This window comes from Apteryx mantelli, chromosome 17 (genome assembly GCF_036417845.1).
Source record: "Apteryx mantelli isolate bAptMan1 chromosome 17, bAptMan1.hap1, whole genome shotgun sequence".
NCBI classification, from domain to species: Eukaryota; Metazoa; Chordata; class Aves; order Apterygiformes; family Apterygidae; genus Apteryx; species Apteryx mantelli.
The window spans coordinates 19,769,200-19,796,084 of NC_089994.1; the positions used below are offsets into that span (position 1 = coordinate 19,769,200).

The window sequence follows — 26,885 nt, forward strand, 5'->3', positions numbered from 1 at the left end:
TATATAACAAAATCACTAGCAAGTCTTGACCAGCAACACATTCTATTTAAAGGCTAGAAAGAAACAGTCCCTTTCCTTCACATAGAAATGGGCACAATGAGATAACCTGAAATATCAGCTATAGCGCTAAGTACTAACTCAAAACCACAGCAGTATTTAAGAAACTCAACTCTAATGTGCATACATACAAAAAGAAGAGTACTTTCTCATTTGGCATCCCTCTTTCTCAACCCAGAAATTCTTTATCTCTATGTTCAAGTTTTCAAATTATTAGTAATACAGTAAAGACAGAACAACTAAAGATATATTTCCATGGAATTTTTAATAATTGAGACTATATTCTGAGAAGCAGAGATGATACCTAATGATGATAGCTAATGAACATTACATGTTATTGTATAGCACAATTAAGATCATAAAGGTCCAACTACCTCTGAACTGTATGTCTAGAGAGTAACACAGAACACTTCTAACTTCAGAAGTAAGAAAGCATACACCAGTGTGCAAGTGTATCATGAGGAGTCAGGCTAAACACTGTTCACTAACTGATTCGTAACTCCTTATGTTGCATCCACCTGGTGACTATCTAAATCATGTTTGAAAGTGAGCAGATAATGAAATTTAACATTAAACTGATGGGCATCCTTAAACAGGTTAAAGTCTTCATGATCTATCTCTTTGTCAGGTGTCTTCAAAAAAATCCTAACTATGACAATCCATCTAGACTCTGGACTAACCCATTTTAAACCCTGGCAGGATTTCACTTTACAGAAGTAGGACTTTAGACACATAGAGACCGATTTTATTTCACTGCTCTTCCCACATTCAAGATTCTGTCAAAACCTCTGATTTGGCTTTTTTTTTTTTTTTTTTTTTTGCATTATGTCACACCAGGACAGACATTCTGCAGCTGTACTGGTGAGTAAAGACACAAAAGAAGATGTAGCAAATGAAAGTATTTTTCTGACAAATTACAGTTGTTTCTAATTAGAGCCAAGTAGCAGACAAACATAGTAACAGGGAGCTCCATGCCAGAAATTCTGGTGAGGCATATGTAAAAGCTTGGAGCTAGCTTGATAGAGTCAAAGAGTCAATTGTAACAGTAAAAACAGATTCAAAACGTTTTTCAAAAAACTCAACATAGGACTGATAGTAATTCAAATACTCACTGTCACAACTGGTCAACGGAATCACATGCAATGAAATTGAAAAGGAAACAAAATATTATTAGATATAATAGTTTCTGACAAGTTTCATATATAAAGATTGCTTCAAAGGATAAGAAACATTGAAAATTAGACTAATAGCATTTGTGTGCATCAAGTCAGCAGAATTCAGCAGAATACAGTTTGCTAGCCTTAACTTTAGAAGTTCATTATGCAATACTTCAAACCATTCAACAAAGACAAACCAAAGAAGTAGACCCTACTCTTAGAACTTATGCAATTAAATGTATTAAAATAAAGCATTCACAACATTCTAACAGACTATGAGGAATTAAATTACTTCCTTTCAAACATGCTCTGTTCTGTATTTGGAGAAAGACAGTCAACTCTTCAGTCTTATGCTAGGGATACTGCACAATAAGACTATGTAGGAACCAGTAAACTGGTTCATTGAAGTTGCTTTTCTGAAGCAGATCCCCTTTCGAAATAGGAAATCTCACAAAAGCAACAATAAAATTTGAAAAATATTTACCACTTGATGGCACACACTTTCATCCTAAACCATTTGAGATCATCTCTTAATAGAACAGTGAAAATATAATATTTGATGCAGGACATGCTTACTTGTTCTACAATATGGATATGCATTCCAAGCCTTCTCATGGAACACCAGGGAGCCTTCCGGAGCAATCATCCTTACAAACCCAGGAACTTTACTGTGAAAAACAAACATCACTCACACTTTTTAAATTTTTGCCAACAGAAGATCCTCATTGATTTTTTTCATTCTAACAAGAAAGACACATTTTACTCAAGGTTTTTAAAAATTATGATGTGCAAGTAATCTACAGTTAAATATGCAGAAACTCCAACAACGTTACTGTTCCCAAAGTAATTAAGAGAAAATTATGGAAGATAATCACAAAGTAATTAAGAGCAATTTAGAAATAATTTTGGAAGCATTTGTGATCACAATGGAAGCTGTGCTATCTACACCTCCTTTTCTCAAGCACAGTGAAGACAACTGTTGAGAGACAGCGCTGCCCAAGAGATCTCGTCTCCAAACCCTCTAGCAAAACCACAAGTCAGCAGTAGAGCAAGCCTGTAACTCAGCTGGCCTGGAGCCTGGATGGAAGGCCATTCAACCACTTCAGCCATGCCTTCAGAGGAAAACTTCAGCTCGCCATCAGCAGAGTTACTGATAATAATCTCCGATAATAATTGCCCTCTCAAATCCAACAGCCTGTTCATGACAGTTGTCAAAAACTGGATGCTCAAGAAAGAAGTACCAAAATCCCATACAAGAGAAATTTGGTATTACCTAGGTGCATATTTGAGGCTGATGCCCTGAAGTAGGTGAGTTCAAACAAATTTCATATATGGGTCTGCATAAGGGACAGGTAGAGTTTAATCTATGTAAGCACTCTTTCCTCAGTTTTTTCCCCAAATACAGCAAATAAGTTCCTGTCCGTCCTTCTTTCACAGTCAAAGGAAAAAAGCCAACTGATCAATTCCTTTTCACATAACAGGAAACTTATGTCCTGCTCACCTGGGACTTCTCTTTTTCCAGACTAAGCAAACAGAGTTCTTTCAACTCTTCCATACAAGTCATGCTGTCCATACTTCTTTTTACCCTCTAGCTTCTTTCTAGTTTGCAAGCATCTGAAAGTCCAATGCTCAAAGCCAAACAAAAAAATTACCACCCATAACTTGTATGCAACAATAATATATAATACAGACCTGAAGGAAATTTTCCTTCATGTTTATGTTCACATTACTGATACATCTTAACATTCAGATGCTTTTAAATGGTGCCGCTGTATGTATATCCCATGTCATATTTGTGCCTTTTCTTATCCTCCCCCCCCTAAATAGCCCACTGCAAATACAATCAATTCTCTAACTTAGTTTTGATCCTTTTTCCAATTATGAACATTTTGAATACTAAACCTCACAACCTGACATCAGATACAAATTCAAAAAATATGCTTCCCTTTGCCGTACTGCAGCCCTCTGGAGTAGCATCAACCAAAAAACCCTGAAGGTTCAGATACGATTTGGGTCATCTCCCCAAATAATCCAGGTTTTATCAGCACTGCAGTACACATAACTTCTAAAAATATCCTCTCTCTTACTCATTCTTTCTCACAAAATGAATTACCCTACCACACTGCAAGAACTTGTGTGATGCTCTGTAGAACATTACGCAAAAAATATCCATGCAATAAGAACTCATTATATATCAGATTAAATAAAGACATTCTAGCCTTACAGTGCAATAGTCATTCTCCTTTCTTCCACCCTTCTATATCAACATTACAGTCCTTCAGACTACCCTGCAAAGCATCTGTGATACTAACCTATCATTTTGGCTGCACGCTAATAATTCAGATTATTCCTACTTGGAGAGACATCTGCCTATTCACAGAACAGACATTTTACATGTTACTGCATTACTCCATCCTACATATTTAAAATCCACTGTATTTCACATGTTTTCCCACTCACCAGAGCATTCACACACAATTCAGCAAGTTACAGAGTGGTAGAAAAAAGACAAGTAAGTACCTCAGAATGGTAAAGGATGGCAGGTTCCCCCCCCACTGTTAAACATTTCCTGGTCAAAACCAACCGAACATAATATGGATCAACACTTTTCTCACCTCTTTAAATGATAGATTTTGTGGGTATATTGTCCCTTTTCACCATCCTTTTCATAAGGCTCATTTTTTAAGACTTGAATTCCTTCACCACCTCCTGTCTCATTTTTACTAGCTTCTGCCACAGAATAAAGTTGCCCGACTTGATACTGAAAGGTTAAGAGAGGCAAAACTTCAGTACTAAAATTAGACAAAACAGTCAATGTGCACAGAATTTACATTTTTCCAACGAAAATTTGGTAGTAAATGAAGATGATTAGGAAAGAAAAATAACATTCTATAAAGAGTATTTAGTAAAATATGACAAAATATGGCAAAATTTATCTGTGGTTCACCAGAATCAGATCTGTACACCACTTGTTTCATATTAACACAGCACTTTGGTATAGCATACCAATTGTGTTACTCTTTGTTTCCTCGTCCCACAAGCAAAGTTCTCCTTAATTCGATAAAATAAATATAAATTTTAGCTTACATTTAAGATTTTGAAATGATTAGTTTTATTTCCAGCACTGAGCCTCCCAAGTTCATACTTTTAACCAACTAGATACCAACCCGACAGGACCAATAAAATGCAAACTGTAGAAGAAAGAAGGTGTAACATCTTCCCTCAGAAATACATTTGGACATCCGAGAGGGAGTTTCAGTTAAATGAATTTCTGTATCATTTAAGTTGTTGGTTTCAGATCTTGGAAGATGGTCCCTACCATCTTGAAGTCACTCAATGCCTCGATCAGCAGGAAAATTCTGCTGCAGTGCAGAGTAGCACAATTTTCTTTTCTTTATCGTAAGCCATGGAGTGGCTCAGAAACAACTAAAGATTCTTGGCCTGTAGGCATTTGCCTCCTTTGAAATTCACTGATGTGCAAGAGGTTCATTCTGCTTGACTGGTGGCTTACACATGTGGTAGATTGGTGGATGCACAGCACAGGAAATATCTGGATCCAGGCTAGTCAGATTTAAATAAGACAGTAGCATCTTCCCACCGATCCCCCCAAAACAAAAACAGGTAGGATGAGGACATACCTCTTGCACTGAGCACGGTAAAACCACTCGGCTGAAAGAGGAAAAGAGCAAAATCAATAAAATGAAGCAAATAGTCAGGTTTCATCTGTTCTGCAGGTAACAGATACAAACTGTAATAAAGATATTCAAGAAGGAAGCGTTAAAATCAGTTAACCCAATTTTTCTTTGTATAAATACCTTATACAATAAAGCTGCATGGATATAAAGCGACAAACCCAAGTAAAATCCCATATCAGATGTTTTACAAAGGGGAAAAGAAAAGGGGGTTAATAATGCTAGAAGCTGCAGAAGAAGAGCCAGAAAACCTAGGACTTATTCCCAGCTCTGCCATAACTTTGTATTGCACTTGTTTAAACTTTGAGGCCTTAGTTTTTTTCATATATAACACCCAAAACAGCCCTGTCCATACAATTTAAAGGAGAACAAATGCACAGGCCCTCAGAGTCTACAAATGAATGTTGGCAATTACTGCAGTTATCAATCATTTGGAAGAACAACCAGAGCTCATTCCACATTTAGGTGGCAGAAGCAGGTGCATTTAGGCAAACAGTTCAGTTCCAATACAATAAACTGCGCAGTTAACAACAATGTCAGGAGATGCAAAAGTTAATGTTTCACAGTAATAGTATACTGTAGAGACAATACTTTTAGTTTCACCTTACATAATAAAATAGACAAAGACAATGCAGACAAGTTATTTTTGCTGTAAAACTTCTATAAAAAATTTAATACTATAGTTAGCACTCAACTCTGAACAGTTACCCTTAAAATAACATTAAGCCTTCTGAATTATTTTTCCTTTTCAATACAAGAATCACCTGTATATAATCCTAAGTATCTAGATTAGTTTTATGAGGAACAAACTACTGCTTTTAGTCAATATTAACTCCTTTACCAACAAACTGAGTGACCATTAAGATTCAATACAATGGAATACTCCTGAAAATATCTATGTAAATTTAGCTTGTCCACTGATTTAAAGAGGAAAAAAGTCATAGTTAACTCATTCAACTTTTGCTACCCTCAGCACTTTGGGGAATGGTGGGTTTGATGTTTTTATTTAGGCCTACTACAAAAAGGTTGAGTGCACCCCTTCCCAGCCCCACAAGGCAGAACATGCTGTACTGTTGAGAAACTGTCACCCCAGCACATCAAATTTAGTCTTAAATAAATACATCTTACATTTTCCATGCAACTTCTCTCCTTATCTCCTACTGGGTAAAAATTTTGTATTTTAACATATCTATACGTCTCACTGAAATAATTTTACTTTAAATCATCCGAAACCTTCAGAGAGAAGCTGAGAAAAACATCACCCACCCCAAATGTGAAATCATGGCAAGTTTCAGACCAAAACCAGAGCTTGCACCCAAATACAGAAAGGGCAAAAGGCAACCAAAATCAATACCTATAATGAGCCCTGTCATATGTCATTTTTCCTGACCAGAAGTCCCTACACTTTTTTTTTAAAGCTGGCTAGCAAGAACCATGGACATAGAAGACACCAGTTTTGGTAGTAGCAGTTGCTGCCTCAATACCAGAACAGGAACCATTCATGACCTGCAAGGCAGCATACTAGACTTTGGTAACTTCAACTTTAGTCAACACATAACACAGCAACACGTAAAACAGGACTATAATTAGCAAAACACAGCTAATGTGTATGTGTGGGAAAAGGAGAGGAATTAAAGAAAGAGCAGTTTTGTTCAAACTTAGGAGCGATGACAGACAAATAATGCAGCAATTCAAAAGAGCAGAGTACCAAAGAAAGCTAATGAGGATGTGTGAGTAGAGAACACAGCGTGTCTTTATCTTGTAAGAAAGCGGAAAGACAGACAGACAGCCTCCCCCACGAGGACTGGAACAAGTTCTTGCTAAAAGGCAAGAACAGCAGCGCACTTGGCTCGGCATGCCTCGCCGTGAGGGTACGGCACCCGCACGCCCGTTCTGCCAACTTCCGCCTATTCTTTGAAGTTTAGGTGCAAGCTTTAAAGAGCCCTTGGAAGCCTGATTTGTACCTAAGGAGCACGCTTTCTGCCGCCTATTGTTTTGGAACCATTCTCTGTCTTTGCTACCAGAGCGCAGTCCGGATGCGGCCAGGCTTGGACATAGTTCACAGCCAAGTGGACAAACGCAGTTGCCAGTTTGCCAGCAGAAGCTGTTCGCGGCCTTCAGGGAGCGTTTTACCCAACTGCCGGGCTCGCGAAGCCACGCATGGCTCCCGAGCGGGCAGGCGGCTGCCTCCGAGCTCGGGCTCCCCGCTCAGCGCGCAGGGGCGCAGAGGGCCTCCTGGCTTCGCTACCCCGCACCGAGGGCACCGCGACGCGGACGGTGACCCGGTGGGAAGCGGCCCGAGGACAGGCCCGGGACAGGCCTCACCCGCAGCGGCTGCCGCGCGGCCCTTTAACGCGGAGCGCGGAGGACGCGAGAGGGGCGCAGAGACGGGCGGAGCGGCGCGGCAAGAGGCGCCGCGGGGGCAGCGCCGGGACCGCCGGGCCGCGCCGGGCCGGGCCGGGCGAGCAGGGGGCGCCGCGGGGCGGCACCGGCCCCAGAGGCCCCACCGGGCGCGGCCCCAGCGGCCCCGGGGCGGGGCGGGCGCTGCCAGTGCCCCGCGCAGCGGAGGCAGGGAGGGACGGAGGGAGGGAGAGAGGCCCCGCGAGCAGGGCGCGCGCCCGGCCCGGCGAGGCGCGAGGTCCCGCTGCCCCCGGCCCGGCCACCCCCGCCCGCCGCGGCCCCACTCACAATTCCTTGATGAGCACCATCTTCCCCGCGCAGGCCCGCACTGCGCACGCGCTGCCGGCACCGCCTACCCAGCCGGCACCGCGCGCTTCCGGGACGGGGCCCCGCCCCTACAGGCCGGCGCACCCAATTCTGTCGCGCCGTGCGCGTCGCGTAATCCCTCTGACCCGGCGGCCGCTCAGCGCGCGGGGCGGCCAGCGCTCTCTCACTGCGACCAATCGGAGAGCGCGCAGCGCCTTCGCCTCATCCGCGGGCAGCCAATCGGCGCGCCCCAGCAGGCACAGCAGCCTCGCGCCAGGGGGCGCCCGGCCGAGGCGGGTCCCGCGCATGCGCGCGGCGGCGGCGGCGGCTCCCGTCAGCGGCGGCCCCGAGCCCGGGTAGAGCCTTCGCCTCCCGCCGGCCGCCTACCGCCGGGGCCCGGGGGTTCTAGACGGCCCGGCGGGAGCTGCCCCGCTCCTGCCGCGAGCAGCGCCAGCAGGCCCTGAGGGCGGGCGGGGCTGCGACTCCTCAGACAGCCCCAAGCGCTGCCAGGGTCAGGCGCGGCCGCTTGACTGGCTTTTCCTGAAGATACGTGAGACGGTTCGTGGGACTTCCTTTCCCTTCCTAAAATTTCGTGTTGCCTCACAAAAATGAAGCTAGTAATTAATACACAGTTTTTATCATACACATTGCTGTCTTTCGTTACATGTCATGCCAGTGAGAGAAGCCATTCTGCGCAGCCCCAGGGAGCGCTTCAAAATAGCTGGCTTCTCAGAAAAGTCGTTTTTCAAATTCCTTGCAATAAAATGTAATTGCATTTGCTGTTTTTTTCTGAGTAGGATCTAGTTGCACAAAGTATGCTGAAGGAAACTTCTGTTCAAATGAAATTACTCCTAGTAAGGAAGCCCAGTGCAGCGGCAATCACAATTTGTAATTCTCATTTCAAACTTGTTCCCAGTACAAATACTGTCGAATAGCGAGACAACACAATGCTTGGAGATGCTGCCACTACCCACCTCGTAACACGGTACACCCCTGCTCACACGCAGCACAACGTGCATCTCCTGCTTGCTTTCCAAATCTGTTTTCAGCATCGCCACCAAGGTCACTGCACTATCGTCTAGCACTGGACCGTCAGCACTACGGTACTTTTGTTGCCCAGCACCTCTGGCACTAATGCTGCCATACCTCTGGTTTTTGATACAAAAAGCTAAAATTTTCTTATGCAATGTGTTTCTGGCCAAATCCTCTTCCCCCAACTTGCTCTGCTTCATAAACAACCAGGTTGCTCCTGCGGTAAACAGCAGCCCTTTTGGCCACACAAATGGGGATGCACTGAATCAGTAACAGAATTGGCAGTACCTCTCCCAAAGGAAAGATGCTCTTAAGGTATCATTAAAGGATATGCAAGGAGCCGGGATTACTGTGACCAATGCTGCCCCCTTGTGACAGAACTTCTTTTATGCCTTATTCGCAGATAACAAGGATACGAGAAATTAATCAAAGAGCCGACACGCACACAATGAAGAAGGGGACATAGCCATTACTGGGCTCAGACCCATCTGCACCCTCCAGGCCAGCAGATGAGTGATGACATTAGACCATAAGCTTTCATTAAAAACTAAACCTAAAAGTTTCAGACTTCAGAGACATTAAAAGGTTAGATTGGTCCCCAGAGCAGAATACCCAGAGAAGTGCCTGGAGCCTGTAAAGAACCAAAACGCTAATCCTTGGGGAGAGAAATTTCCCGCGTGCCTCTGTGGGGCGGCCTGGCCCCCACGCCAGGGGCCAACGCCGCCAACTCCTGGCAGGGACAAGTTTTACAGAGATCCCAGGGCAGGACAGGGACGTGCTCTCCCCGTGGGCTGCAAGAGCACCACATGGCCCAGCTCCACTTTTATCCCACATCTCTCCATTAACATAACCATCAAAACAGCAGAGTGGGGCAGCAGAGAGACTGGAAAAATACTAACTTCCAGAGCCAAAACCTTTAATCTAAGTATTTAATCCAAAAAAGGAAACATGTAGAGCCTCTGTGAGTTCAAACAGGGATTTCTCTAGTAACAAATCTTTACGTAGGAGTCTCTTGAATACCATGGAGACAAAGCAGTATGAAATTCTGGAGAGAAAACAAGAAAATTAAGGCGATGACGAAGACAACACAGGTGCCAAGGAGACATCAGATGAAAATAAACTAGCTGGAAGTTTTTATACCTATAAATGAATGGTGACGCTTAGAGACACGGTATGGGGGACAGAGGACAAGAACCAGTCGTAACTTGGCTGTTCAGAGGGGGAGCACAGAGGAACTAAGCGCAGTGGGGACTGTGTCCTGCAGAGACCTTACCGCAGAGTCAGGACTGAGCCCCACCTCCTGCTGGGCTGCACGGGGCGCTTGAGCACGGGCACAGCATAAACAGCGAGGGCCAGGCTTCCCAAGCATGTCACGTTGGGCTTTCGCCTTGTTTCTGTCATGGTTAAAGTACATCCTGCGGCAAAACGATGCCCTAAGAACAAAGCAATTGGGGGACAGCATTTCTGTTTCCAGGTGCTCAAAAGTCATGACTCTGGTGAAATTACAGGATTTATTTAAAATAATGCATTCTAAATATATTCATTTGCTTTCTAGCTTCTGAGCATTAGCTTTCATTTTTCCGATTTTTATTCATGCAGACTACCTACTTTCTCTTCAGAGCAGTCAAGATGCTCACAGAATCATAAAACTATTAGATAAACACAGAATAAAAATATCAAACATATAAAAATCTGCCAAAAGGGAGGGTGAAACTTTGCAGTTTGGCACTGTGGAAGGGGGGTGATTCTCCCTCCCCCCCACCCCAAAAAGGCAATATGCTGCTGCAGAACAGCTCACAGCTCTCTACACACGCAGAGATTTTTTCATGGTGAATAATGCTGCCCTATTGCCAAGAAAGGCATCATTTTAAATGGACATTTGTGTCAGCTCTCAACCCGTATGAAGCTTAAACACACAGTTTTAATTTGTGTCTGGAAACTGCATTTTTTCTTCTGTGGGGTAATTGCTAGCGGCCAGAACTGACGAGGGCAGGTCTTTGCGCCTAGCTGAACGGTGGCCTCCTGCTTGAGGATCAGCCCCAGCATGAAGCCCGTGTTCCCACGCACCTGAACTGCATCCTCTTCCCCATAAACTACCACCGACCCCACTTCTGGTCTCACCCCATCCATCCTTCCCCTGGAGAAACCACCTTTCCCAAGTTTTGTTTGCCAGTACCAAGAACTGAGGATGCATTTACACACTGCCTCCACCAGAGCAAAGGAGAGCAGAGAGTCCCAGAATAGGAAAATTAAACGCTGCCAAGTGGCCCTCCCACAGGATAAATGACTTTAGAGAAAATCCTCAGTAGGCCTCTGCCTCTACTTTTCATTCCAGGCTCTGGCACTGGGGAAGGTGGACGCTACGGGAACTGCCACTCAGGCTAGTGCCTGCCCGGGCTTAGCCAGGAGCTGAGGAAATCACAAAGGCCGTGCCAGGGCACAGTGGTGGGGCTTTAAGAGTCTGCTTCCCGAGGCCCGCCAGCATTCAGCATTTTCCTTTATTTGGCTTTTTCAAAACCCTGGCTGAGCGCGGTCCCCTGCTGCTGCGCTTTCCCCATATGGGCAACATTTGCCTTTTGTTTACTCAGCCAGCTGCACTGTGTGCTCTCTCCAAAACCCTCATTCTGTTTATATCCAAATCATACCACACACGATAGTAGCATCTGAGTAGCTGCATCCTGCTGATCCCAGAAGAGCCACGTCAGCCCAGCCAAGCGCCTCCGCGGTCTCCGCTTGGGGAGGGGACCTTCCCGGCCGGCCGTTCCCTCTGAAGGCAGCCACCTTTCAGAGCGGCTTCTCCGAGTCTGAGCCCGCTGCCCCACTGGAGCCCCGCTCACCTGCAGTGGGACGGTGGCAGCAAGGCGCAGGAGTGTCCTTCACGCGCTCCGCAGTGGGACCCGCTCCAGCGGCACACGCGGCCACAGTCGCACGCCGGACCGGGTCGCTGCGCCGGTCTGCGCTGCTCCCGATGACTTTGTGCCCGTGTAGAGCCGTTAGGAGACTGCTCTAATTCTGCAGGTAATTTTTAAGGGATCTCTGCCAGCAGTGGGTTCCCAGGGGAGCCACCTTCAGCTTCATTAAGTGTCAAGCAGTTCTCAGGTCGTCATTTCAGACAGACCACACCGCAGCAGAGCCAAGGGGCCAGGTCCAAGGAGAAGCAGGAATGGGGTCTGCAGCCCATGCCTGGGTGCAAAGGGAGGGCTGCAAAACACTGCTCAGTTCCTGATGACCTCACACCTGGGATTAGCTGCAAGTGCTGAGGCACCCTAAAACGCAATATTTTTTTGTGGATAAAATGCTTAATTTTGAGCTTTTATGCTGTAGCTTTACAAGTATCTAACATCTCAAAAACTAATCCAAATTCACTTCCCACATTAACCTTTTTTAACCATCTTTTCTTACACTGCTGTTAAAGATGATATTGTCACTGAACAGTCTGCATCACACTGAGCTGGTTTCTCTGGGGGCTTTCGGGGCCTGCAACTTTTTCCTGATGCTCTCTGTGAGCATTTGTATCAGACCTCATGACAGAAGGAAGCTGCGGGACTAAGTTGTACCTAAGGAGAATCCTGGTTTCTGAAGTTCCTTTGACTCTCCTGTACTTTCCTTCTGGCTCCGTGGCTGCACCGCGGGCTCTGCTCTTGCTCCGCCGCTTCTCCGCAGAGGCGGCAGGAGGGTGGTCACGAACGCAGCCGTTACCCACATGCTGCAGGGGACAGGACGCAGACGCTGCCAGCGCAGGTGATGGCACCGTCCCTTTGAAACGCGAACTTCTGCTGCCTTCCTGCAAGCTCCCTGGCCCCTATCTTGTGACAGAACAGGGTTATAACAGCTGCAAACATTTTCACATAATGAACAGCAAATGAGAATGCCTTTTTTTAGTATTTAAACACTCTCCCTTTTATGCCAAAAGATCAAGGTTGTGCATTTCAGCGCAGATTACATTGACATGCAATTCAGAAACAGCGCAGGTGAAGCAAGTGCGCCGTAACTCTGATTCTGATACTTGAAAGCAGCTGGAGTTCTCCCTACCCACCCAGGCGTGCACATGCAGTGCGGGTGTCCGCATGCCCCGCTACAGGAGCTGGGCTGCTTTTCCCTTTGCACCTCGGAGTATCCTTCCGATACATCCACGCGTCCTGGCCACACGCAGGAGGCGCAATGCGCACGCGCTGCCACCAGGTCTCAGCCACACAGCACTCAAAGTCTGAGGACTCTCCAGGAGAAGAAAAGATGCCTGTGGCGGAGGCGAGACTCGCCTCTCGGGGACTGTCAGCCACTGGAAAACAAACTAATGTCCCTCTCCTCTCAGAGGAAGACATGGGAGAGACTTGCTAAGGCGAACGCAATTCCCTGATCACTTCTAGTTTGTGCAGGTGGCAGTTACTGCAGTTCCCTATGAAACGGCTTTCTTTGAAGCCAGTGAACCACCAGCCACAGTTCTTTACCAGTAAGACCTCATGCAGATGAGAAAAAAATGAGGAAGCAAGGCCATGTGGCTGCCACATGGCCAGGGACAGGACACTATTGATGAGGAAATTCTAATGCAAGAATAAGCATTAATCAAGCAGGAAAAATAATCAGAAGAGAAAAACAGACAAAAGTAATTAAGACAGTAGAACTAGAGCTACAAGTAGCGTTTACAAGGAAGCTGATGACACTTCTCAGTGAGGAACAACTGCTGCCACTAGCCGGGAGCTTGCAGCATGCTCCAGTCTGTCCTGATATATGTTTGCATATTAAGTATTAGATAAACAAAAGTTTAAGGTCAGGTTTTAGACAACTCCCCTTATTCTCTTGCAGTGCTGAACTGACTTCTTCCAACTCTTCTAGAAGTAAACTTCTGAAAGCAACGGGACTTTCTTGTATCTCTGTGATAATGTGGCATTATCTTAATAACAGTGATAAAAAAGCCAAGGCATCCACATTAGCTGCCTAGTGATTTACAGTGTATATTTCACCAAGTTGTAGGTAATCATAAGGGCATGAATAAGTCAGGGCAGACATCTACAAAACCCTTGTTGGGGTCTGCACTGACCATGTCTTCAAATACAGAGAATCAGCTACTAGAAACATGCTGGCAAAGGTCCTTACCAAAGAGTTAACAGCAGGAAGCCTGCAGTGATTTATGGGGTTTAGGTCACCTCATTCCTCATACTGGAACATGTTCCAGAAAGGTTGTAGAGTCTCCATCCTTGGAGATATTCAAACCCCAACTGGACACGGTCCTGGACAACCTGCTCTAGGTGACCCTGCTTGAGCAGGGGGCTTGGACCAGGCGATCTCCAGAGGTCCCTTTCAACCCCAACTATTCTGGGATCTGTGTTTCTTAGCAGGTCAAAGATTTGGTGCCTAGAAACTGGACGCCAGTAAGAACCTGCAGTGTTGTGATCTAGGACATGGTTTGCATGTTGTTATGTCAACACAGCTAGAGGCTCCATTTATACAGCTGGGGGAGAGACACCAGAGAAAACTTCAGAGACCACAAAAAGTCAAAATTTGTTTAGTCTCATTTGGTACTCATGTCACCAAGACTTCCCCTAAGGACAAGGGCACCTTTCATGTGGGGGCAGAGGGGAGATTTAAGTGATTTTGACAAAGGGTATCGGGGGAAATATATCATACCTTCAGCACTTGGTCCTTCCTCAGTGCAGGGAGAGGACTAGATGATCCTTAAGGTTTCTTCCAACCCTATGTGTCCTTTTGCTGCTAAAACAAGAAAGACCGTGAGCAAATATTGACACACCCATCATCTGCAAGGAAAAGGAAAAGCAATTTCCCAATCATCATTTGTAACAGGAGCACATTCTGCAAAAAAACAAAACAAACAAACAAAGTTCTCAGTGACCCCACATATCCATAGGAGAAGTTGGGGACAGCTGTCCTATTGCCAGTCGCACTCTGAAATTCTGCAGCCACAGCAGGCAGATTTATGCATGACTTATTTGCTTCTTCGGAGCAGCTAGAGGAACAGACCAGCAATCAGCTCGTATGGCCGGGTGTTAGGACGGAGAGAGCAGTGTTAAACAGTTCTTTACAAACGTCATCCTAGAACAAGAGACTACAGGACTGAGAGAACTCATGCTTTAATAGACACTGAAATCACAAAGAAAGAAGGCCAAATGCCTCAGTAATTTCAATAAAAATATGAAAATCTTTTTACATGGTAAATTTCATAATATAAAAAGTTTAATGCTGTCTGGAAACAGAGTTTTAATTTACAAAAAAAGTCCACATAGGCCAAACATGGCTAACACTGCATACAGGGAGAGCAAGTGCTAAGGGGCTGCTGCTTGGAAGAATCCCTGCTGACAGTCCTCTTTGAGTTACCATCTTCAAAGTCCTTTTGAAGGCATCTGCAATGAAGGGGCCACGTTTACCACACCCATGTACAGCCTTTCCGGACAGCATGGCACAATAGATGCAATGATCCCAAAACTGCTCGAATCCGTTGTTACCTAGCCTGAAACTACCAGTGCTTCTTAACAGATTCACAGATTTTCTGTACACCTGGATCAACCTCATTTGAAAGAGATGTTCACAGAACAAGTTTGACCTAATGAAAGGAAATACAGCCAAGAGCAATATATATGGGTGTAGCACCCCTTCAATGCTTTTTCCGTGTTTAAATAAGGTATGATTAAAAAGAAGGAAAATCAGTACCAGGCCACAGCTCAGGCTAACCAACAAAATGAAATGAAACTGTGTTTTGATCACTGAGATTGTTTACTGTTCCCATTTAGTTAAGCTAAAGACAGTCAATAAAATATATGTAATTAGTATCTCACACAGTAAAACATACTGGGTAAAACCAAACTAAAATACATTCTATTGCCTTGGGGATTTTCTGCATGTGGAAGGTTTAATGTGAAAGTGAATAATACCTAATTCTTATTGCTCACTGTATTAAGCAGTGTTGTCACTTGTACCATGCACAAATACAACAACGACAAATGCATTTAAACTCCACAGAAGGAATTCTAATATCAAAAGGAGAACATGTTATTTTCATTTCCTGAATTTCTCCACATACTGGGCAAACCTGATAAAACTTTTTTTTTTTCCTCACAAAAGGGTTGTTTCTCATTCAGGGGGTGGAGGAGTGAGGCACAAGGTGTGTGAAGTGTATCCCAACCATGACAAGCATGCATGTTCATAGCTTTCAATAAGCCAGTGGAAGTGCCCTGTCAATGGAAATAAACTTCCCAAAAGACTTGTTCTACTGACACTTACCTTCCACATTTATACAATACCAATTTCCCAAATACTGAACTTCCTCTACATCTGAACCCTTCCCTGCTTCTTATGCTTCCCCCTCCCAACCATTAAACAGCAACAAAAAAAGATTTAGCTCTTTCTGAAAAGTTTAGTTATCCAAAGCCAATATGAAACCCACTGGCAGCATAAAAATGGGCTGTACCAAAATGGCAATATATAATTTCTACAGATTAAAGATCCTTTAGTTATGGAAGTAAACTGCAAGTAGAGAGGCTTGTTTCTGGCATGTTATGCAGCACTGCAGGGAGTATTTGCTGTTGCTATAAGCAAAAAGCTGCCCACTTCCATCCTGGATGTCCCTGGGATGTCGTTCGACGACAGCTGTGTTGGTTACAAACAGCAGGTCACGTGAAGTCTCTCAGAAGTCTTGTGACCACAACGAGTTGCACGATCAGCAATATCACCATCCACATGAAGCGTACGTGTTGTACTGACTCATTTCAGCCCACTATTCTAACTCTTCCTGCTTAATGAAGAAGATACCTAGCACCAATCCATTACAGGAAGATGTAACGTACAGACAAGTAACTTGCATCATATGAGTTTAACAGATTTTCTTGACTGTTTTGCTACATTGCATAACATGAATAAATGAATAACTAAAGTCTCGTTGTCTTTCTGCACTGAAACTAATGTCATCATCCATCCCTTGTTAGTTGACTAAAACAACACAGCCCTATATTCTGTGCCTTTAGTGCTCATATTAATTCCTTGCAATGGTGAAAGGGAAAGCATTCCTCCAAAACCACTGGATTCTTGAAAATAATCAAAGCAAGCATTTGATATGTGCACCATCAGGAAGCTGAACACAAGTAATGTTATATTAAGGTGTCAGAGTTTAATCTTCTGTCCTGCCACCATGCCTTTCCTCCAAGATCCTGAAGAAAACCACAAATGATCAGGCCCATATTTGCAAGAAGAGCATCCAGACATGATGGGTGGAACAATTATCTGCATCAACCGTGTGCCCCTTGTAAGATTAGAGAGCTGACTGCACTCACCATTCAGGTAGTCAGGTGCAAGACTGGAAGTTGACTTAAGATCTGACTAAAGCTCAGGGCCTAATTAATTAATTAAGCCTCACAACACCTCTGTGAGGTAGGTAGGTAAGTATTACTATCCCCACTTAGATGGGGAAGACGAGGCACAGAGAGGTGAAGTGATTAGCCCCCAGTCGCTCAAGAAATTTGGGGAGTGCAGAATAGAAACCAAAAGCCTTGCTGATCCAGTGCTCCGACTTCATAGCTCGTGGCCTGTGAAATACTTTTCTTTGATCTAAGTGTGTAATGTGGCTGAGTTAATGCTACCACATGTCCATAGATTTCAGTGCACGTAAATGATCACTTTTGATTATTATTACATCACTGCATTGAATGGCCACTTAAAAAAAAAACCCTCTCAAATGCGATCCATTACACCTAAATACAATCTAAGATAGAGAAGCTTACTGTCTTTTACACATCACCCCTGGGTTGCTCTTTTTTCTCTTTTCTCCATGGATCAGAGGGTGCATAGATTCTGCAAGTAGCCAGTCTGCATGGTCCATCCTGTGCATGTTCTGATTGCACGCGGACATAAACCTATCTCATGTGCTTACACTAGGATACTTGTCTCCAAAAGAAATGAGTTTCCACCACAGGAGGGGAAAGATTTGAAGACCTGCCTGCGATGAGCTTTTTGGAAAGATTCAGCAGGATTAGTGATGGATTTATCTGGACATGTGATTTCTAAATCACATACACTGATGTCAGATTCCCGCCTACTGTGGAACTGTAAAACAATGCTCTGAGCTGCAGTGTTTGTCTCCCTTTTCTGTGCACACTTAGCAGACAGAAGACATCTGTGCTAATCAAATACTTGCCAAGATAAGAACTCCACCATCATGAAGTTGTGTGCCAGAAAGATCAGATCATTCAATAAAACCAGAACTTGTTTCTCTGACACACTCCCCCTACCTCATGCAAGAGGCTCAGATTGTTCATTATGCCCAAAACATTCTTTTGGGAGCAGACCAATCAGCAAAAATTCACCTGAAAGATTTCCCTCCAGAAAAAGGGCACCCGAGAAGGAGGTTTTGGAACGGGACACCTCTCTCGTCTTTGCGTTACTAGCCTCTGAATGATGCAAGACAACTGCCAGTATCATGCTGCTATGGAGTTGCTGTACCAGCAATTTCTTGTGTTTGGCTAATTTAGCAGAGGTATCTGGAGGTATGTTATCTTATCCTCTTTGTCAGCCTTTGAAAGCAACCAAAGAAATGGCTTGTACTTCTCTAGGCAGAAACTTGTGCACACTTTCTTTGTGATATAAATGAAAGTTTTGCCTTCTCTCACTTCCCTCTCCAATCCCTGATATGTATTAATTTCTGTATAAAAAGCTCGCTGCAAAACCTCCTGTTAGGATAAGAAATACAAGTAGGTGGCTTAAGAGCTAATATTTTAAGAACAGACAAGTAGATTCATTGGACCTGCTGCTGCAAATACTGAATGCTACATAAGGACTGTTATCAAGCGAGTCCGGCCAGGGTCCAGGTAAGGGAACCAAAACCCATCTGTGAAAGGCCCGTGTTCCTGCAGTGAAGACAGGGCCAATCTGTTGCACACCTGTGTATTGCCAGCTGTGGGTGTGACCATGGCTTTTTAGGTAATATCCTACGGTTCTGTATTGATAAAGGCAAGTGGGCAGAAGCAAATACTTTTAACAAGATTGTAAGTCATCAGTTGGTATACAGGACATTTCAGCATTTGGAGGAAGGAAAAAATCTTCCCGGTGACAAGAATTTATAACCATTCCCAGATGGCAGCCTCAAAGGGCGTACAGTTCCTGGAGCACTACTGGAAGGTGGAGAATGAGTTGATGTCACTGCATTTGTAGTTTCAGGGCGCCTGTGTCCATTTGGAGGGTTCTTTTGTGGAGAAGCAAGGTGTTGCTGAATAGATAGGTCCTTTAGTTCCAGCTTATCTGCACTTTCTTCTTTGCTGTGTCGTGGAGATAAGTTTAGCAAGCTGAGGACATCTTTCTTAGAAGTCATTGTTCCAGGAGCTCCTCGGAAAATCTTTATTGGGCCAGTGGAGTGCTGGGGAGTGCTCTGCCAGAACATCTTTAAGTTGTGAATTGCTTGCACTTTTTCATCAATGGCAGCCATTTTTAATTTGTCTATATCTGGGGCATCAGCTGGGCTTGAGCGAGCAGAACCAGCTGAGGAATAAGACAGAGCAGGAGATGGAGTGCTGCCACCAGGAGACTGATGCCCTGAGCTTGGAGAGATATTTCTAGGTGATTTAGAAATATGAGCACTGTAAGGAGAGCTGGGGTACTTGAGTTTAAAGTGAGGCTGTTCAGTTAAGGATCCATGTGAATCAGAACTTGGAGACGGCTGCCCACTGTATGGGCCTGTGCCTTCTTTGTTTGACATCTCAGATGTTGTGGGGCTATTATAGCCAGAACTCACTTTCTGCAGGGACGAACTCCTTGTTGGAGGCTTTGGTTTAATTGCAACAGGTGAAGACTGGTTCTTCTGACTAGAGCTGACTGGCCTACTGAATGCGCTGGTCTCTGAGGATCTGAATGCAGATGCACCTGCTGGTGTGGAAGCCCCATCATCGGAATTGTTGCTTTTGCTTATTTGACTACTGCTTCTCTGAAGACGTTCAACAGCAATGAGGTGACTCTGAGTTTCCTCCAGAATTTTTTGGGCCAACTCTTGTGGATCAAGCTTTGGATTGCTGTCCTCCTGGGACTTGACAGTGCTGTCAGTCTCAGTGCTAGATTGGTCAGATTCCCCAGTATCAGAACTTGCAAGTTTCCCAACTTTCTGGAAAGGTGAGTTTGGACTGGGAATAAGAGTCATTTTAACAGGAGAATTTGGGGTACTTATGCTCCCCTTGGAAATGACAGACTCTTTAATACCTCCAGTCTGACCAGTTTTGGTCTGTTTGTGATCAGGGGAAAATCTCGTTTTTATGTTTTCTTGGTAATTGGCCAAAGGCTCATTGCTAATTATGGAAAATCCTTCATACTCCTCCTCATCTTTGCTCACCGCAGTGCTGGTTTGCAGTGACAGCTGGCTCTGTGCTGCAGAAGGCCTATGCAGATAGATGTTCTTGGGCCTCTCGTAGTCCTGGCGTCCTCTGTGCCCCACACCATCTGGCACGCTCTCTGGCTTGGAAACAAAACTCATGGAAGAAGCAATGGAGCTCAGGCTATACACAGAAATGGCATCTGATGCAATGCTGTCCGGACAAGTAGGAGAGAATGGAGGGTTTTGATACTGGGGTAATACTGGGTTGGAAATAGACTGAGCAGAAGCCAGTGACTCTAGTGATGAGGAACTGTCCAGGCTAAGGCGCTTAGGAAGCTCTGTAGAATCTAAAAAAGAAAGAAAAAAAAACATACATGTACAAACACATCCCTAGATACACACTAAAACCAGGTAATGTTCTCACCAGAATTAAGAGGAAATGCTACAGTATGCACACAGGCTTTATGCTACTCTAAAAAAACAACCTACTACTTAGTTGAGAAGAATAACGTGCACAGCCCAGGAAGTGCATGGGTAGGAACTCAGCTCAGGTATCCTACAGGAAAACTCTGGGAACTTGTCAATGGATTATCACTTTAGATCTCAAAAAACAATCATGGGTTATACATCCTCCAGTTGCCGGATTCTAGTTCCAGCTTCAGCCTCAGTCAAGTCCTGGTGTTTGTTTCCCATTTTTTAAAACGGGGCAAATATTTCCTACCCCAGACAGTAGTGCTACAAGGCCTGCTAAAATCTTCTTTTGAAAACATTTTGAACTATCCAGACACACAGCCTCTATTTTAGCATCTTTCCAGCAGGATAGTGTTGTAATGCTGTCTGCCTATCATCTGGAACATTTTTGGGAGGCAGTTGAAGTTTGGAAGTTGTCAGTCACATTTACATATCAAAAAAACCATTTGCTGCACCTACTGTATGATGTGCGGTCTGTAGGAAGTAGGTATGATGAGGTATGTATGTGAGCACAAAAGGTGATGACATGAAATATCAAGAAAGGCCATTCTGATCAAATCAGCAGATGGTACAGGAGCAAAAACTACTCTAAGTAGCTTTACCAAAAAGTGCCAGCAAGGACTGTAGAGCAAAGTGCATCGTCCTCCTATTAGCTTGTTTCCCAGTTTTCAGAATCACCTCCTCTTGCCCAACTTCACAAAGGTCAAAACCTGCAGCAGAATATGAAGAAAAAAAAATTGTATCTCACAGAAAGATCCTATGCCTTAAAAGAGGTGTGATCTCATTTATAACACAAGCAGAACAAAGCAATCAAATCAACAGAACAAAGAGATCCTGCAGTGTCCTAGAATGATGATTCTTGGCCTACAATGTACTGTTGCTGGTTTGTTTTTACTACTATTTAGCATGTCTACTCCAGCAAGCAGTAAGGAGCTTTAAGGTGCTGCACTCTGAACACATACACTGATCACTCCTATCCAAACTGATAAACATAATACAGCACTCAGTAATTTTTTTATGTGCAAATTATTTAGAATTGTCAGGAAATCATATACTAACCACATTTCTGGGGAGGGGTCCCAGGTGCCCCTGACATTCGTCATTAATTCAAAGATTTCTCACAGAAATAGGCCTGAAGAAGAGCAGAGACACTGGAACTTAGCCAGTGAGGGCAGGAGGGGGCATGAATGTGTGTTAGGAATGATGCCTGGCTTCTGCTAGCTCTTCTTGCAATTTTCTTGTGTGTCTCTTTTTGCAGTGCTGCCTCTTCCCTGCAATGCCCTTCCCCAAAGCAGGGTCCAAAACAGAATAAAGTCTAATTTGATATTTAGTCCTCATTTGTCTTTTCTGCAGGACACAGACCCTGGTACATACTATCACAGTGGTATGTCCTATCCTTGCTCAGTGCACAGGTTTCACTGCCAAAGGAACAGTTGGTTCATTCCATAGAAGGCCAGAAGCAAACTAACTAGTATATATTATAAACAGCAAGGGAACAGAACCCTGAAATAAAAAAATGGGGTTGAACCAACCTGATGGCACCAAGCTGCTGTCAACCCTGTAATCCATGTTCTGCTGCCTCAGGAGATGTTTCAGTGCATGCAGAAAAACTCACCCTGCCACTGGCCCACCAGTGAGTGCATGTGAACTGGTAGAGATATATTGAGCAGTCAGGGATCGCATCCAGAGACGCAGAGAACCAAGCAGTACCCAGGCAAAAAAATCTAATGCTGTGAGCCCCCACACTACTTGAAGCTACCACAAAGACATGAGTAATAGCAAGAAAATGGGAGGAAGTGTTTTCCTACCTAGAGCTGCCAGAAACTCATGACAGCCAGGAAGCCTCCAGAGCTGGACACTGATGGAAACCTGGATTGGTGCAGAGGAGAAATCCTGCTCCTTCTCTCCTGCCTGAAGTTGAACCAAGACTTGATGTAGCTGAAGATAACAATACAAACGTTAGCCATTCCTTACAAACCATATCATCGTTTTTCTGATGAAAAGCTAAGGAAATGCACTGCAAACAGCCCTTTCTCTATAGACCCATATAATCAGCTGCTGCCCCTGAGCAGAACAGTGAGATGAAAAGGTCTGGGCAGAGGAAGCAGTCCAGGGACAGTGACGATCGACAAACTTGAACACCAGCAAAGCAAGGGACAGAACAGGGGTGAGGGCTGGAGATGTGGCCAGTGGAAAAAGCAAGGAGGAAGCACAGCAGAAAAATCTGGGACATGAAAGAAAAGGAAAGAGACACTTTGAGGCTGCTCACAGATGTTTGCTAAAGCCCACTCCATGACTGAGCCATACCCCTTCTGTGAATCCCAAGAAACTCATTCTCAGCATTAAACCGGGCAGAATAAAGTCATATGAAACTACAGAAGACTTTCCTAATACCTTCATGACTTCCCAGGAAAGAAGGCTCTCAACAGTGCCCAAGAGACAGAAATAGCAAAGTTTAGAAAAAATGTGTTTATGAAGATCTGACACAAATTAAGGTGCCAGGATCCCACTGAACTCAGAAACAGACAGGGCAGGAAGGATGGAAAGTCATTAATCCAGGACCAAATGCATCCCAGGACCACCCATCTCAGCCTGGAAGCTCTTACAACCCACAAAAGCTTACACTGTCTTTTTTCCACATTAGCATTACAGAGCAAATTCCAGGCCTGTAAGCAGGGTGAAGAGACTACCCTGCAGCTCAGGGAAATGGGTCTGCAATGACCGTGCACTCTGTGTCTGTGCACTCTATCCTGCACAGGAGTGTCATTCCCCCCTGCATGTCATACTCACCATTCCCACCATATTTTTAACAGCCTTCGGGCAGCAGATAACAAGAAAGAAAAAGAGAGGAGAAAAGAAGGAAAGAAAGAAAGAACACAGGTTATTCTGTGCTACAAAGTGCCTGTGGGAGGGAACCCTGCCGTGCAGTGACACATCTGCATGCAAACCAGCATCCTGAGTGCAAGATGCTCTACCCAGAGAAAGAAGAAAGTAATGGAAATGGCTTGAGCAGTGAATCAGGAGGAGCCCAGCAGCATGGGAAAAGGCAGCTGGAATCTGGGAGTGCCCAGCTCATTACAATCAAACCAGACACAGAACGGGCAGATACCCCAGGCCGACCCACATTCTGGCAGAAGGCTGAACACAAACAAGCCTCTCTCGTTTTCTCTGGGATACATTATCGGCCCTTGCTGCAGTCAACGATCCCTAGCTTTTTCTTGTACATGCAGTAGTACCAGAGTTCTTCCTTTTCCGGTTCCTGCCTTCCATTTTCGCACATAAAAATACATACTTTCTATCCAGAGCAAGAGATCTGCTCCCTGCCTTGCTGCTTCACTAATACCAAGAGCACCTGCTCCATTATGAAACCTATCCCTCTCTGCTGAAGATGCAGAGGAAAGCACTAGCCAGCAACTGAACTACCAGTCATTACAGCTTTGAACGGAGACATCTCCCAACATACTTTAAACAGCCTTCAGTCCTTTGGGACGGCAGAGCCTTAGCTGCTCACTAACTGAACTGCTGAGAGGAAGGAGGGGAGGAAAAGCGACTAACAGCAGAGGAAGGAAGAGCTAAGTCAAAACCACCCTAACTTTTAACTGGATAGACTCTTGTGCAAAAGGGAATTCTGCTGGGGTTTTGGGCTACAGAAAAACATTTGCAAAAACAACGCAATACCTCTGCCAATATAAGGAAATGGTGAGTACATCTTTTGTTAGCTGTGTATAGCCATCTGAATTTCTTTCCCTTGCATGATTTAATTATCTGAGGCAAGACGACAACTGGGAAATAATCTCAGGGATATTGTTACACATACAGATCTACTGGAATGTCCTTTACTCATCACGTCCCACTTACTCTGGGCCTCCCTCTGGTGGCAATGAGGACAAAATAACCTACTGCTATTCAGCCACGAAAGCCTCAGGCACTGACAAAAGAGCCAAGGCAAGACAGCAAAATCCCATAAAGCACAAACCATTAGAAATATCTCACATGCTACTGTAGATTCTGACAAAAAAACATTTCCTTGAAACAGACTCAGTCTAATGGATAGCCAAAGCAGGCTTCTTAATGGATAACTGCAAAGCTGGACCTGTTGTTTTGTATTTTGTGCAGAGAGAGTCAACATGACAGAGTGAAGGGGACCCTTCTAAAACTACATGGGGATAATCCCAGCTACCCACTGCAGCGCTTCCCTAGAACATTTCTGCATGGGGAAAGGGGAAAGAAGGTGAGCTATGCACCTATTCACAACATTCACTGTGTGCATTTACTAAAGCAGGAAAATGATCAAGATAAACTGCATTAGAGGAGAATCAGGACAGTAAGAAACATGTGACAGAAAGCCAGCCAGGCTGGTGGCACAGAGTAAGGTTAGGTTAGCCTACGCATGCTAGAAAGGATGGGGAGAGAGGGGAATGTGAAAAGGGGAGGCAGTGCTCTGTTCTTAAAGATACCGAATCCTTCTGGCAGAGCTATGAACACTCAAACCAGCAGAGGCTCAGGCTTGAGAAGTACCTCACAGACCTCACGTTGTCCAAGTAGGTGCTATTGTTTGGGACACTGGTAATTATTCTGGACAAAGACCAGCCAGCACGGGCCCCGGATGGGGTTGCCAAAAAGCAGTTAGTGCTTCTACCACTCTTTTTTCCTGTATTTTGCTTCCCCCTCACTGCTGTACGTATTATGTTTTCACTTCTGTCTCTGAACTGGGAGACCCAAGGCCATGCAGCTCAATAACATGCCTGCATTTTGCTCTCCTGGACATTCACTTTCACTCGCACAAGAGGAAAGTTTAGAATTTCAATACTGAAGTCTCCTAGCATGCAACCGCTGGGCTGATAAACTGGGGCATAAACCATTTTGTTCATTTCTGAACTCACTGGCCTGGAAGGAAGCATTTGGAAACTGGTGCTGGAGAGAAACCTCCCAACTTACCCGGTTGATAAGCTGTTCTCCTGTTTCTGAAGCTGTGATAAGTTTACAAAGTGCCTGAAGTGCAGGGTTAGGCAAACCTGAAAAACATCAACAGAAACAGGGTTCGTTCAAAAACCGTTGCTTGATTGTTCAATCTGTTTCTTTATTTGCTCAAAATCTGCTTCTTGATACAACAATCTGAACAGAACACAAACTCATCTAATTCCTAAAATCTCTCCCCCACATCAGTGAATGGTTCTGGAAGCAGCAGCAATTTCTGGAAAGCAAAAGTATCTTCCCAACTTTGTATCTGATCACACAGTTTCTGACTGAGAGCAGGGAGAAAGGAACAGTCACATCATGCTTCCCAGATACTGGATCCAGTGGTAAATATTTCCATGTATGACAAAATACTCAACAAACATTTACTTCTAGAGCCTTTGTCCTGTCAAATGCTTTTATTTTGTTATTGTAGAAACCTAGAACAACATCAGACAAATTTCATCATTTTGTAGGCTTGCATCAAAGAAAAGCAGGGAAAGGCAGAGGTCTGCTTGCACAGAGCCCATGGTTGGCCTGGGGCTTACCTAGGAGGGACTGTATGGTGGTGCTGCACTGCTGTAGCCGCTCACCAGGGTCAGAGGTGGGGAAGAACACTGCTGCGGGCAGGCCGCTGGCAGGAGGGTCCAGCCGAAACCCCACGGCCGTGAGTAGCGCCTGCCAGCCGGGAATGCCACCAACTTTATTCTCCACGCTTTGCTGGGAGGTATACATGGAGTTGTGCTGCCCATTCTGGATCCGCTGCAATGACTTCTCCACCTTTGGGGAAAAATACAGCATTAGCTTATTTTATAAGAGATTTTTATTAACGATCTTTGTACGCAGTGAAGAGGCAGGAAAGGCAGACAGCAAGACCGACGTTGAACCTGCCTTGTCTTACACAGAAGGATGTTAGTGCCCTTGGAAGCAGAGGCCCCAGTAACTCAATACTCAGTTGCAAAATCGCTGTGATCAGTCACTATTCTCTGGGATGCTGGGGAAATGAATGCCATAGGAAACTAGGTACCAGTTTGATTGTGATCATTCCTATAAGACTGGCAGCTGCGTTTGTCCCCAAAAGATGACTCATGCTCAGGTTCCAGTCTCTTGAGCACACTGCTCATTACCAGGCAAGACCGTGCAACCAGCTATATGGTAAACAGCAAAGAGAGAGAAGCGTTCACAATAAACAGCAACTGGGATGACTAGTATTATTCATAGGTTTCCACCACCCTATGGATATTCCACATTCCTGTGGCAGCAGAGAAGACACGTTGGAAGGAAAAATACTCAAAATCATGAGAGATGATTCTAACCATCTGGCAGCTTGGCCTTGGTCCTGCTGCTCCCCACAGCAGGCTACTGGCACATATGGGAACAAAATTGCCTCTTATCTCCAAATATGCAAAGAGACAGTGGTCACTAAATTACTCTGCAACTCCATTACTGCTTCCCTTGCAAAGTTTGTAGTGTTTTTCTTGTAAAAACAATTAACCTCAGCAATTATCTCATTTT

At 44.6% G+C, this 26,885-nt stretch overlaps 2 protein-coding genes across 2 annotated transcripts in view; both read right to left on the bottom strand.

Annotated features, from left to right (window-relative positions):
- The window catches only part of PITPNB (phosphatidylinositol transfer protein beta), a 38,898-nt gene extending 31,240 nt beyond the window's left edge, over window positions 1-7,658 (bottom strand). The window contains exons 1-5 of the mRNA XM_067307410.1: window positions 7,595-7,658; window positions 4,853-4,883; window positions 3,830-3,975; window positions 1,791-1,882; window positions 1,170-1,177 (exon numbers count right to left, since the gene is read on the bottom strand). Of these exons, the coding sequence (XP_067163511.1) occupies window positions 1,170-1,177; window positions 1,791-1,882; window positions 3,830-3,975; window positions 4,853-4,883; window positions 7,595-7,614 (297 nt within the window). The 5' untranslated portion in view covers window positions 7,615-7,658. The remainder of the gene's footprint in view (window positions 1-1,169; window positions 1,178-1,790; window positions 1,883-3,829; window positions 3,976-4,852; window positions 4,884-7,594) is intronic.
- Window positions 7,659-14,706: 7,048 nt separating this feature from the next.
- Window positions 14,707-26,885, bottom strand: part of TTC28 (tetratricopeptide repeat domain 28) — a 238,031-nt gene continuing 225,852 nt past the window's right edge. The window contains exons 18-23 of the mRNA XM_067306781.1: window positions 25,919-26,150; window positions 25,353-25,429; window positions 23,205-23,228; window positions 22,223-22,352; window positions 21,017-21,124; window positions 14,707-20,290 (exon numbers count right to left, since the gene is read on the bottom strand). Coding sequence (XP_067162882.1) covers window positions 18,660-20,290; window positions 21,017-21,124; window positions 22,223-22,352; window positions 23,205-23,228; window positions 25,353-25,429; window positions 25,919-26,150 — 2,202 coding nt within the window. The 3' untranslated portion in view covers window positions 14,707-18,659. The remainder of the gene's footprint in view (window positions 20,291-21,016; window positions 21,125-22,222; window positions 22,353-23,204; window positions 23,229-25,352; window positions 25,430-25,918; window positions 26,151-26,885) is intronic.